Raw genomic sequence first — 14,354 nt, 5'->3', positions numbered from 1 at the left:
GGGCCCAGGGACCCAGGAAAGGAGATTTGAAACAGGAACTTAGAGACATTTGGAGGCAGGAAACAAAAGTTTTGGGAGCATCCCTAAAAAAGCCCCAAATGAACATGAAAAAATATACACAAATCTGTATTTTACAACAGTAGACATTTGTGAATAAACACAATGGCTCTGTATAATTAATTTCCACTAACCACCCCCTGTCTGGTCCAAAGTTTTCAGGCTCTCCTTGAAGCTTCAATTGGAAACATGTACAGCACACACATTAGGCTTTGTGGAGAACTCCATACACACTGAGACATATGACATCTCTCTATCTGGTGCTCCACACCAGTATCTAATGCCTTCCCAATGTCATGATTTGGAACTGGCAGACCCCTGCCTCCTTTGGCCCAGAGACGCAATGAACTTGGAGGAAACTGACTGTCAAGGGCCCCCAGCCCACTGTACTGTCAGGACACCAGTCCTAAGAGCTGACCTGGTCTTCTTGCTTCTCTCCCATCCCGAAGTGCTGTCCACTGTCCCCCACACCTGCCTCTTCTTCCTTCCTCTTCAGTTTTCAAGGTTTAGTCCCCTCGACTTACCATCTGCAAACCACTCAGGGCTTTTCCACCCAGAGGTGCACAGAATCAGTGCTGGTGATGCCAAGAACTGACCAACACCTGCTGCCCGCCCAGCTCAATAGTGATAATAAACAAAGTCGAAATGCTCCAGGCACCACTCAGTGCACTTCTCAACAACTTGATAAGATAGTTCTACAAATGGGGAAACTGAGGCACAGAGAGGCAAGACTGCCCCAAAGCCATGGACTAGGAATAGTAGAGCCCAAATTGGAATTCAGGCTGCCTGGCTCTAAATCCCAGTTTTTAACAGGACAGTCATCCTATAAGACTTCGAGAAGGTGGGGACTGTTGTCACTCTCCTTTCAAATATGGGGAAACTGAGGCACTAAGTGGCCTGTCAACCCTAGGGCCAGGATGTAAAACCCAGTGGTTCTTTTTTCATTCACATATTTTTTTTCTTTCTTTTTCTTTTTTTCAGAGGATCTGATAGCCAGCAGGAAGGGCAATGTAGAGTATGTTTGAAAGTGGCCATGTTATTTGTGTTCCTCCATTCATTAATATTCCTTAAAAAAAAAAAGAGAATCCAATGCAAAAAAGCTAGCGTGTTCCAGACTTCACATGCACACCCCAAACAGGAGGGATTTTTTTTTCTCCAGTCATTAAACAAAAATATCAGGCTTTGCTCTGATTGGATCACTTGTCCACTGTTGCCAGAAGAAAAGCTTTACCCTGATTGGGTTGGTACCTGCTATCTTTGAGCCAATCACTGCAATGAGAAGAGTACCTCAGTCCAATCAGGATTCACCCCCATATATTTTTATTGATTGATTTTTAGAGAAAGAGAAGGAGAGGGAGAGAGAAAGAATGAGGAGCATTAACTCGCAGTTGCTTCATTTTAGCTATTCACTGATTGCTTCCCATACGTCCTTTGACTGAGTGAACCTGGGCTTCAAACCAGCAACCTCAGCGTTCCAGGTTGACGCTCTATCCACTGCGCCACCACAGGCCAGGCCTCCCAATGGTTCTTCAGAATGCGTGAAATGTACCACACGGGAGCTCAAACTTGGGCGCCCCAGGTTATTATGGTCTTGCGGATGATGTGTTTAGGGGTATCTGGATGATGGATTGACTTCTGGACTCAAAGTCTGGGTGCTCTGCATGGAGTCCCTGTGTGGAGCCTGACTGCCCCAAGACCCAGGCAGATGGCGCTCTGCGGGCGGCTCTCCAGAGCCTTACCAGGGACCCAGCCACAAGGGCCCTCACTGCACTTCAGGAGACTCAGGATTGGACCGTTGCCCCCGCCATGGCCTAGGAGACCTTTCCCTTGCTCAGCTCCTGGTCAGGGTTACTGGCTCCAGACAGTGCCCCTGGGCACACACAACCATCCTTCACCCTATCCACAGCCAGCACGTCCATGTTACTCCTCAGAGGGGCCAGGATACTCCTGCCCTTTAACTCTCTGGCTCCCTTTGAATCTCTGGGTGTGCAGGGGACCCTCTGCTCCTGTCACACCCCCTTTAGGGGGAGCTGCTCCAGCCTGTCGCCACCCGGAGCTTTCTGAAGGAGGACCTTGTTCTTGCCACTGCCCCCCCAGACACTGCCATTGGCTGCAGCTGCATTCTGCCCCCTACAGCCCCACTGACCCACCCAGGCAGGTGCTGTACCCACTAAAGGTTCAAAGCCAAATGCATTAGCTACCTCATGGATGGACCCTAAGAACATCACGCTGAGTGAAAGAAGCCAGAAACAAAGACCATATATTGTATGATCCAATTTCTAAGAAATGTCCAGAATAGGAAAATCTATAGACAGAAAGACCAGTCGTTGCTTAAGGCCAGGGGAAACAGATAGAATAGAAATGGCCAGCTGAAGGGGACAGAAACTTTTCCTTAGGTTATAACAGTGGTCTAAAATTGGAAAGAGATGCACAACCTGTGAATATACTAACAACTACTGAATTGTTTCCACTTTAAGTAAGTAAACTCTCAATAAGAATTTTCTTTTAAAATAAGGAAAGTTCCCCCTCCAAAAAAAAAAAAAAAAAGTGACTATCAGAGGGCAGCAGGCACTCAGTAAAGGTGAGACTTACTCCACTGAACTTTTGTTTTATTTATGTGCACACCACACACACACACACATACACGCCAGTCTATACATGTGTGTGTGCTGGTTTGTGCTATAAAATGTACATTTCACTGGGAGCTACAGTCTAAGTTTGAAAGCTGCTCTCTGAGCAGCATCAAAATTATGATTCCTGTAACCCAACAGCCCCTTACCTGCCTGGACCACTCTGCCCCCGTCAAGACCCGCCCCACCACTGTCTCCAAAAGGGCTCCACCTTTGGGGCTGGGGGCACTGAACTCAACCTTCCCAGCACGCTGCACGGCATGCATGTGTGGCAGAGAGAGTGGCCCCAGGACATCACCTCACACAGCCCACCCCTGCAGACAGACAGCACTAGGACCGGGGCAGCAATTGAGCTGTGTGGATGGGTGTGCTGCCTCAGAAAGCCAGCCCCCATGTCCCCCTCCACATATGACCACCTCTGAGCAATTAGAGGGATTTTAAACAGCTGACAGAATGCTTTGCTAGAAAAAGGATATAATATGAGAGAAAAAACTCAAATAGAACCATGGAAAATTTTTTAAAGTTTTTAAAGTGTTTAGACTCCCACAAAAGTATCAGGGTTAGATGGTTTCACTAGTGACTTCTTTAAGAGTTTGAACACAGAGGTGATGGAGTTGCTGTGACAGATATCCCAGAACAGAGAGGAAAACAGGAACGCACCCACCTTATCTTTTGCTCAGCCAGCACAACACTGACACGAAAATGGACAAAAACAGCACCCATGCACATGTCCCACATGTTAGAGACTGCGCCTGCCTACGTATACACTGCTCACAAAAAATTAGGGGAGCCTGACCTGTGGTGGCGCAGTGGATAAAGTGTCGACCTGGAATGCTGAGGTCGCCAGTTTGAAACCTTGGGCTCGCCTGGTCAAGGCACATATGGGAGTTGATGCTTCCTGCTCCTACCCTTCTCTCTCTCTCTCTCTCTCTCTCTCTCTCTCTCCTCTCTAAAAATGAATAAATAAAGTCTTTTAAAAGAAAAATATTAGGGGATATTTTAAAATGACTATGAAGCAATAAAAAATCCCCTAATTTTTGTGAGCAGTGTATTTGTGCAAAAACCTCACATCTCCGCCTCACTGTTTTAAGCCAGATGAATTCCAATGGGCTGATTTCAGTACATAGACATGAAACCATAAAAGTACTAGATGAGAACCTGGGTGGGATTCTTGTTTACGGTTTCGGAATGCAGAAGCCTCTAAGCCAAACATGACCCCAAAAGCAAAGAGAGAAGAATGAACTTGACCACCTAATGGTTAAAAAAAATCTCTGTTTGGAAGAACACACTAGAAGTAAAATTAAAAGTCAACAACTGGGAAAAATAACATGCACCAGCTACCGCATAGGTATACCAAGAACTCTTTCAAAAGAAAAAAATCACCCTGCCCAGGTAGCTCAGTTGGTTAGAGCTACCTAATATGCCAAAGTTGCAGGTTCAATCCCACATCAGGGCACATATAAGAATCAGCCAATGAATGTGTGGATGGGTAGAACAACAAGTTGATGTTTCTCTCTCTCTAAAATTAATATTTTAAAAAATTAAAATTAAAAAAGGATCAACACTGGGAAAAAATGAGCCAAGGACAAGTATACGCACTTTACAGGTAGCCTAGGGCCTCAGCCTGTAAACACAGGAAAAGGCACCCCTCCTCACATAGTTAAAGATGCGCAGAATAAAACACCAGTCCAATGCCTTCCTACCACCTCAGCCTGGGTGAAGGTCCATGGACTTCTCTGACATTTGGGCAAAAAACTGGTGAAAACACTTTATAGGCCAATTTGGCAACATGTCTCAAAATCTTAAAGGCACACATCCATGGTGCAGAACACACACTCTGGAGGTCTGGCTGACAGGCACATGGGCACCCATGTGAATGAGAGGTGCTGTCAAAGCCTTGTTCGTCATGATGAAAAGCTGGACATGGTCTGTGGGACCATACAGAGGTCTGGGACGCAGCTGTTAGAGGGACAGGTGGGGAGCAGAGACACAACAGGGACACAAAATGGGGAAAACAAAGCCCACTGCAGAAGGCTGACTCCATCTGTGTTCTCAGAGAGCCTTTGCGATATTTACACAGACGTCTTTGTGCGTGCCCTGAAGGACTGTCTGCGCGTGCACAATCCAGGACGCAGCACCCCAGCCATGAACGTGGACTCCTAGGGAAGGGGTGAGGGTCAGGAGAGACAGATTTCAGTCCAAATTTTATGATCATTGTGTTTTTTTTTTCCTCTTCTGACGATGGCCAGACATTGTTTTTTTAGAATTAAAGATAAAGGGGCAGCAGGAGCTGGGCACATGGAGCAGGGCACTTAAATACAAGCCTCACCCACCCATTAAGTAGGGGCAGCCTTTAGTTCTCCATGTGCTCATCTCACAGAAGCCTGCAGGGGACTGGGGCCCACGGGAAGTCTTCTGTGGTGTCATTTTCGTTCTGAAGATGCTGTCCTGGAGAGAGTACGTCCACTGTGGCAACGAGAAAACGGACTCAGCATTGGTCTCCAGGCCCGTGGTGCAGGGCAAGGGAAGGATCTGAGGGTGAAGCCATGCCCCTCGGTCATTTCCCCCACAAACAAGTGGGCAAGGCCTCCCACATGGGCCCGGCCCGAACACTGTACACTGGGAAGCTGTAGCGTCTGTGGGTCGGTGTGGAGAGAGGGGAGGGACCTGGTGACCTCACGGCCACTTCTGGTTTCATGTCTTCCTGGTCTCTCAGAACCGCATTGGACCAGACCAGGGGTTTCCAAACTGGGTTCTCTAGAGTCCAGAGGTTCCACAGGAGTCACCCAGTAATGTCGAAGCACCTGCACTTTTATCCCCCTCCCCTGCTCAGAGAATGGACATGCAGACCCGGGCACCAGCTCCCTTCGCTCAGCACCTACAACCTGTAGCTCTGGGTGCCCCTGGGATGCCAAGGGGGCAACTGCAACACCCACAGAAAGCTCAGGACAGGGAAAGCCAGATCGGAGAAAATACATGAGGAAGCCGTGCCACACACGACCACAGCCCACACCAGGCCAGCGTGAACCACGTGGCATCCTCCAGGCCAGCTGCCAGATCCCAGGGCCTGGGCAGGGCTGCTCACACTTTGGGGCACCAGGACGGGATCTGAGTGCACTCCTCTGTTGCTGAATGTGCCCTCTGACCACAGAGCACAGAGTGTGGCTGTCTGGCCCGGGCGCATCCCCTGGACAGCAGCTCCATTGTGCAGACCCCTGTTCCCAGCAGCTGTCCTGGGCCTGGGAGCCCATGGATGCAGACACAGCTCCTCTTCCAGCAGCTGCTCCAGCACTGGGAGGCCTTGCCCAGCACCATGTGTCTCTGGGCCTGCGCTCCATCCTGGGGCCAGGCTGGGTGGTCAGGGCCACAGCACCCACTCTAGGGAGGCAGAGTGGAGACCCGCCTCCAGGGCCTGCCTCCTGGCCCAGCCTCTCCCACAGCTGTGCCCTCTCTATTTAAGGCATTCAGCAGTTGCTGAGGTTGCATTCCCCAGATCGCCCCTCGGTCCTCCTCACTACTAGGCTGGGCCTGGCAGGCAACTGTGGGTGGGCTGACAAGAGAGGTGGGTTCTTTGTATTCGCTGCCCCCCACTCTGCCCCATCGTGAAGGACACACCTGGGTGGTCCACACCTCCAGCAGGGTCCTCCTGTCCCCCCATAAGTGGGGCTTTCCTGCTTCTGACCTAGGTATAAAAGAGGCCTCGGACAGCTCAGAGAAGGAGTGTGCCTTCCTTATGACAATAAAAGCATTTGTAGATGCTTTTAGTCAGAGAGAACACCTACTGAGACAGTCAGCCTGCCCCACCCCAATCTCTTGCCCACTACCATAAGTGACCCCTGGCACAACCACAGAATGGAAGCCTGGAAAGTTTGAGCCACATACGAGCCAGTAGGCCCAGCCTCTCCCTCCTTTGACAGATAGAGAAACAACTAAAGGCAGGGGGAGCAAAGTGAAGTCCCATAGGGTAAAGCCGGGACTCGCCCAAGAACTCAGTGGGGTCCTGGTGCGGGACGCCCCACTCGACACCTGGCCCTGTCACCCTGGCCTCCCTCAGGACCTTCTATGAGCATCTATCCACAGCAAAGAACAGGCCCCTGAGTGAGTGGCCAGTGCCCACCTTATAAGGCCACCTTGGGAAACTTGGCTGGTGTCAGCCATGGAGCCAGAGGGTGGCTTCTGGGGAGCGGCAAAGCCAGCAAGCAGCCCGCAGACATGACTCTGGGCTCTGCAGCCCAGCCCCACCCTAAGCCACCCATGTGAAGGCAGGGGGAGAACAGGGCCCTGGGAGAAGAGGCATGGCCGTCCCCACCCTGAGGCCAAGAGAGGAGTCGAGATGACCAGAGGGACAACAAAGAGACTGCCAGGTCCAGAGATGTGGCAGCAGCCTCAGAAACCAAGAACCCAGTGTGCCAGAGTGGAAAGGGTCAGATCTCTGTGATTCTTATTTGATCAGAAAAGTATCTGCTTGGATCCTGAAGGGTCTGATGGGATCCCTGGGGTCCCTGCATTTGCCTGCAAGTGAAACAAAAAAAGTCATCTCATCTCACTCCTTCAACATTATTTTACTTAGCACCTACTATGTGAAAGCCACTTTCTCAGTATCTTCTATCTTATGGGATTCTTCTCCCTTATTAATATTTTTAAATTTGTTGAGGGGTTTTTTTTGTTTGTTTGTTTTTTACAGAGACAGAGTGAGAGTCAAAGACAGGGACAGACAGACAGGAACGCAGAGAGATGAGAAGCATCAATCATTAGTTTTTCGTTGTGGCACTTTAGTTGTTCATTGATTGATTTCTCATATGTGCCTTGACTGTGGGGCTACAGTAGACCGAGTGACCCCTTGCTCGAGCCAGCGACCTTGGGTACAAGCTGGTGAGCTTTGCTCAAACCAGATGAGTCCGCACTCAAGCTGGCGACCTCGAGGTCTCGAACCCGGGTCCTCCGTGTCCCAGTCTGATACTATATCCACTGCGCCACCGTCTGGTCAGGCGAGTTTTAGAGAGAGAAGAAAGGTGGGGGAGAGAGAGAGAGACAGGAAAATAAATCTGTTGCTGTATGTGCCCTGACCAGGGATCAAACCAGCAACTTCTGCACTTTAAGAAGAGGCTCTAAACAACTGAGCTTTCTGGCCAGGGCTTATGGGATTCTTAAAAACAAAAAATTCAAGTAATTTAGAACCCAGTGGGGGCATGGAGGGAATTCTGAAGAATATATAGCAGACTTTAAGAGTGGAAATAGCTGGGTTACGGGTGAATTAGGGACTTCCTAATTTATATATTTTCTGAATTTTAAAGAGAAGGTACTATGAAAACCTACTTTTTATGTTAAAAGTTCTAGCACAGGAAAGAGGGTTCCTGCACAAATAATTTACATTCCAAAACAAATACAAAATACTAGACATGAGAAAGACATAAAAAGGCCTGGGAACCAGAGGGAGGGAGACTACTTCCAGCTAGTGGGAGAGCTTCATGGAAGAGGTGCCATTTGAACTGGGCTTTGAAGGATGCATAGGAGTTCAAAAAACAGTGATGTGAAGAGGAGCAAAGCCAGGGGTCAGAAGGTCAGATCAGAACAGTTGTGAGAGAGGTGGCCTGTTGGAGTCCATGAAAGGACAAGGGCAGGAGGAGCTGAGGAACTGTGGAGGCCCCGGGGTGAGTGAGCCAGTACAGGCTCAGAGAACAAAATTTCATCAGTGCCATGTTTAGGGAGGTCAATCTGGGAGCAACTCAGCTGGGGTCCTAAGAGACCTCGCCCTGCACCCATAGCCAGTCTAGAAGGCTTCCTGGAGGCAGATGCAGAGAACTGAGTCTGATCAGAACACACAGAGCTTTGCACCTGCGGTGTCAGCTGCTCCCAGGTGTGAGGGGCAGTGTGCCATGAAGGGTGGTCAGAGTAGGGCCTGTAGGGTGGAAGGCTTCCCAGAGCTCTCTCTCAGCCCCCAGAGCAAGGGCGGAAGGAGACAGGAGTGCCTGGTCTGCAGGAGAGATGGACAGGAAGTCAAGCTGAGGGAGAACCGGATGTGCATCTGGAAGGACTGGGCAGACCAGAAACAGAGGAGAAGAAAAGAAGAAGCATACAGAGCAGGGGCTGTGTGGGAACTCAGACCTGGGGCCCCAGAAGCCAATGCAATGGATTCCAGGAATACCCTCCTTTGAGAAAGCCTGCCCTCCATGCAGACCTGCCCAGGACGTCAGGCCTGGAGGTCTAAGACTAAGCAGGTCTAGGCCACATTCCCTACCCTGTGCCCTAGTACTTCCAAGCCTGAGGGTGGCTCACTCCACAGTGACTTCTAAAGCACTGTCATAAGAGGAATGATCCTCCCAAAGTGAGTCACCCAAGCCCCACTCCTCCACAGAGCATTCCTCTGCTTTGCTTCACACATCTGTCCTAACCCCCTTCCAGCACACCCCCACCCGTCCCCCCACCCAGTCCAACTGCGTCTGTCCAGCCTAAAGGTTCTCAACAGGCGAGTACTGGTCTCAGAGAGCCTCTCCCCACCCAGCAGTAAGACATGGGGATCAGGGCACAGGCACACATGTGAGTTCACACACATGTACACACACAACTGCCACACACCCCAATCCCCAGCTCGTGCTCCGGGGTCTGAAGGACAGCCACACAGGCCTCTGGTCCCTCCACACAGAGCTGGATGCCCCTCCGCGTGGGCTGTGCTCTGAGGGCAGCAGGGTTGGGATGCTGCTGACTGTTCTCATGCCCTCTCAGACATTTAAGTTCTTTTCCACAGAGAAATTCCACAGTTTCCTCTAGTTTGGGCTCCCTGACACCTCTGATACTGATGGACAGCAGGTCGGTGGGTATGCTCTTCTCTCCCCTCCTTTGCCGATTCAAGCCCAAGTCTTCAAACCTTAGGGGAGGGGCCACACTACTGGAAAGCCTCCCCCAAAACTGCTTTGGGTTTGACCACCACCATCTTGCTCCTGCAGTCCCACTGCTGAGCCCGAGCTGGCCCGGTCATCTTGCACACCCCTAAGGCTGTGTCCTGCCTGCCTGATGGCCCAGGGCAGTGCCACCCTGAGCAGACATCCCTTCTACACATCCCCCCGAGCCAGGACCATCCCTTTGCACATCCAACACCAGATGTTATCAAGACCTGGAGGGCTTAGTGATGACCATCTTTCAACTCCATCCTGTTTGACTAGGCTGAGTGTGAACACCTCACCCCCTGCCCCTGCCCTGACAGGGCCGTGTCCAGGGCCTTTGGCACTGGACCAACAGAAGACCATGAGGAAATGGACTCCGGGCCACTCCCCAAACACTGGCCATGGCTTCATCCTCACAGGACACCAGGAGTGGCTCTGCAGGTTTAAGTGTGAGTCTGTGGGAGCGAGAACACAGACTCACACAGACCCAGGAACAGAAAAACCTCCATGATCCTACAGTCTGGGCTGCTCAGCATGATCCAGCACCAGAGGAAATTCTGAGTCTCAGCCCTTCACCCCACCCCCACCCCAACCTACTCAGTCACATGTTCACTGAACAGAGCACAGTAGCTCATCCAACACCCCCACGCCATTGTAAGCCAAGTGCCGTCCATTCCCCAAGTCCACCGACCATCGGAAAAATCTCACTCAACAAGGAAAACCAAAAGAAAGTGAACACAGGGACATGAAGAGACATGTGCATGCCCATGTTCCCAATAGCACTGCTCGCAAGTGCCAAAATACAGGAGCAACCCAACGCCCATCAGCAGCTGGTGGGCGAATCCCAGGGGGTCTCCACACACCGCGGAATAGTAGCCTTAAACAGCAAGGAAATCCTGACACATGCTTCAGCATGAAGGACCATAGGGACATTATGCTCAGTGAAATCAGTTAGACACAAAAGGACAAATTTGCATGATTCCCCTTACATGCAGGACCTAAAGTAGTCAAATTAATAGAGTCAGGAAGTATAATGGTAGTTGCCAAAGGTGGGGGAGGAAGATGGGAAGTTAGTGTACAGCGGGGACAGACTGTAAGCTCAGAGTCACAGGGCCCAGAGTTCCCAGGGGCCCAGTGTCCCACAGGGATCGGCGCTGCCTCCCCTGTAAGCTTAGAGTGAACCCAAGTCCAGTTTTGGTCCTCTGAGGGCCTTACCTGAACCCCTTGCTTCCCTCCCCGCCCCTCACCAGAAAAGCACTCCCAAACATAGCTGCAGGAAGGGGACCTTTCCCGAAGACCCAGAAAATCTCAGGGTGCAGAGTTTGGAAGTTCTTCTGCTCTCCTGCCTCTGGCCACAGTGCTCCCTGCTTGGGGAGGAGGTAGAAGACCATCCAATGTAAAAATCTCAGGAGAGCAGGAAATCCCCTACCTCCAGCCTTGGGCCTCAGCCTCTGCCGGGCACTCAACAGGGCTGCCTGCAATTCCTCCCCAGGGCTCAGCAATCCAGGGAACTTAAGAGCCCATCCTTGGGTCTCAAACACCCCCTTCACTGCCTCTCCTTTCCAGACTGTAGCCCCTTGCCACATAAGGATCACACAGCAGAGGTTCAACAGCATGGCCTGTGACTAAAAGGGGCCCCTTGGTACCCAGAGGCTCTTTCCAAAATCTAACTCAAGTCCAACTTGCTGCATCTTGATCCATCCTCTGTGGACAGGAAGAACCAGCAGTCTGCCGCCTGGAGCCTTTGGTCATTCACCCCTGTAAATTCTAGGTGTTCACAAAAGCACAGCCCCTCCCCATCCAGATTCTTTCTCCAAGACTCCATGGCAAAACTAGCTCCCGCCCCTATTTACCACCACACCTATGCTTCGCTACTCACCCTCCTGGCTCCTGGATGGGGCCTCAGCCAAGTGGGGCTGGGACTTGGGCTCCAGCATGCTCTGTAGCTGAGACATCAAGGTGGGCTCTGAATTCTCCAGGGTCTGGGCTGGGACAGGGGAGGCAGGCACCTCAGCTGGCTTGGGCACCTGGACCTCCACCCTCTTGGGGGCAGGGTCAGCAGTGGAGGTGGCAGGCACCTCAGGGACCTTGGAGGCAGGGGTCTCCACCCTCCGGTGGGCTGGCTCCTGGGGCTTGACTATAGTGATCTCTGTCCTCCGCGGGGTGGGCTCCGGTGTCTTGTGGCCCAGTGCCTCAGCCCGCTTGAGCCCGAACCGGGACGGCCCAGTGGCACTGGCGTTCTCCACCTGCTTGGACGAGATGTCGATGGAGAGCTCTGTGCGGCGGGACATAGGCTCGGCCTTGGGCCCCGACAGCTCCACCCTTCGCAGGGCAGCCTTGGGGGATCGCTGGCTGAGGGAGTCTACATGGCGGCCAGCGGGCTCTGAGTTCTTCACACCCAGGTCCTGGAATTTCTGGGTGGAGCTGGCCACAGTGGCCCGGAGTAGGGGAGTCTGGACTCTCCGAGGTGGAGTGGAGTTGGGCGTCTCGACCTCCTCAACCTCAAAAGATCTTTTCAAGGCTGAAAGACAGAAAGAGAAGAGTGTGATGAGCAGATGGCTTGGGAACTCCAGGAAACATCCTGCCCAAGGTGAACGTCGGAAGGTAGCTGGCAGGCACGCTGCAGCCAGGACCCCTGGGCAGACTCTTGCACCCTTCACCTCTCAGAAAGAAAAGGGGACAGCTCCCCTCTACCAGGAGACTCAGAGGCACCAGCAGTCATGTGTCTGGTGGAGAGAGAAAAGGCTGGAGCCAGGGGGCGCCGGCCTCTCTCCCACCATGACCACCTTGTGGGCCCAGCTGTATTTCCTATCAGTATGTCTGGCTCTAGGGGAGCCTCTGGTTTCTTTCTTCTTTTCTTTCTTTTATTTTACAGAGAGAAAGAGAGAGAGACAGGAAGGGAAAGAGTTGAGAAGCATCAACTCATAGTTGCGGCACTTTAGCTGTTCATTGATTGCTTCTCATATGTGCCTTGAGTGGGGGGGGGGGGGGGCTCAAACCAAGCCAGTGACCTTGGGCTCAAGCCAGTGACCATGGGGTCATGTCTATGATCCTAAGCTCAAGCTGGTGAGCACACACTCAAGCCAGATGAGGCCGTGCTCAAGCCGGCCACCTCAGGGTTTCAAACCTGGGACCTCAGAGTCCCAGGTTGATACTCTATCCACTGAGCAAACACTGGTCAGGCTCTGGCTTCTTTCTTGTCATGGCCTTCCTCTCTCCCTCCTCACCTCCCCCCCACGCAGACACTATCACCAGCACGCCACAGCAGCAGGGGTCGTCCCCAGTACTAACAGCACAACCCTAAGAAGACATCACCATGTCAACAACAGCAGGAAGAACCAACACTGAATATTGAATGCCGCCAGGCTGGGCTTGCCGCACCGTCACACTGACCCTCACAATAACCCTCTGCCGTATGTCAGGGCATCATCACCTGGTACAGATAGCGACACTGGGGCCCGATGGCAGGGACAGTGAGTGGTAGACCCAAAAGGCATGTTTGCCTGACTCTAAGGCCCAAGCTTCTAAGCACATGGCTGTCCAGTTTCTGGTGAAATCACAGAGGCCTGGCATGGTCCACTCCCTCACCTCCACCTGCCTCTATCCTGTACTGTTCGCCCCAGCCAGACCCGGAGCCCTGAGCGGCGCTGACAATCTGACTCTCACCCCGCCGTCCACCATCTCTGCCAGGGTCTGCTCCCCCACTCTGAGGCAGTGGTGCCTAAGAAGCCGCCATCCCCCACAGTTCCTGCAGCCGAGCTCCAAACAAGAACCAGCTGGTCCCGGTTATAAAGACCAGAGCAGGAAGGGGCACATGTGGTAGGAACACTCACCAGCTCCTTCCCACCAGCAGGGCCCCCAGCAACCCACGGTCAACACCTCTCCCTGACCCCTCTCATCCCTTGCCTCACCAACCCTGAGCCCAGGATTTCAAGAGACCCCACCAGTTCCTCCCCACAGCCTGCAGGGAGTCCCAGCCCCCAACAACAGTTCTCCAGAGCCATTCTAAGTGGCCCCTCCCTCCCATCTCCGTTCCTTCAAATTCCAACTCAGCTCTCAAGTCCTCCTAGTGGACAGCACTTCCTTCACAAGACCTGGGCCTGGCGGGCAGCTGAGTGGGCAGGGGGCCCGGGGGTGTGGATCTCAATGCGAGGAGTAGGAGGACACGCAGGAGGCCTGATACCTGCCGCCTGAACTCTGCTTCCCCAGACATGGCCCTCCTGCGAGGCCCTCCCTAAGCCCTGGGCACACCTCCTTCTTGGGGGATACAGGCCACAGAAGCCTGTGTTGCAAAGTTCCACCATCCCAGAGGCCCAGCAGGAGCTGCAAATGTCCTCGGAGGGGGACGATATGTGGACTTGGGGAGCTGGCATGTCATCTCACACATCTCAGGCACACACCTGCTGTCGTCCAGGTGTGTAGGCCCTGGGTAGCCAGGCTTCGGACTGACTTCAAGAGAACCTAGACATCTGGTTGTTTTCACGCTGTCTCCTGGTTCAGAAGCCAGCACAAACAAAGCACAACCACACTTTTAAAACTTCAGACAAAGTCACATCCGTAGACTGCATTCGGCCTGTGCCCTTTGGTTGACAGCATCGCCGAGGGCAACAGGGCCTGAACCAATGCTGGGACCCTAACTTGGTGCAACCCTACCTTTCTATGAGGGGGTTGGGGGGCTATCCACCAAGATCACCACAGGGTGCGAAAGCCCCCACCTCTGTTTCCAAAGAAGCCTGAATGCCCCAAGGAGAGGTTGGTTGCCTGTCAGACTACACAGGAAGTCCAG

General features: G+C 52.4%; 1 protein-coding gene across 4 annotated transcripts in view; it reads right to left on the bottom strand.

Annotated features, from left to right (window-relative positions):
- The window catches only part of SEPTIN9 (septin 9), a 164,269-nt gene that overhangs the window by 65,277 nt on the left and 84,638 nt on the right, over positions 1–14,354 (bottom strand). For all 4 annotated transcript variants that reach the window (XM_066234077.1, XM_066234079.1, XM_066234078.1 and 1 more), the window contains one exon: positions 11,448–12,089. In XM_066234077.1, coding sequence (XP_066090174.1) covers positions 11,448–12,089 — 642 coding nt within the window. The remainder of the gene's footprint in view (positions 1–11,447; positions 12,090–14,354) is intronic.

This window comes from Saccopteryx bilineata, chromosome 6 (assembly GCF_036850765.1).
Source record: "Saccopteryx bilineata isolate mSacBil1 chromosome 6, mSacBil1_pri_phased_curated, whole genome shotgun sequence".
Classification (NCBI taxonomy): Eukaryota; Metazoa; Chordata; class Mammalia; order Chiroptera; family Emballonuridae; genus Saccopteryx; species Saccopteryx bilineata.
This window is presented reverse-complemented; position numbering and strand designations above follow the sequence as displayed.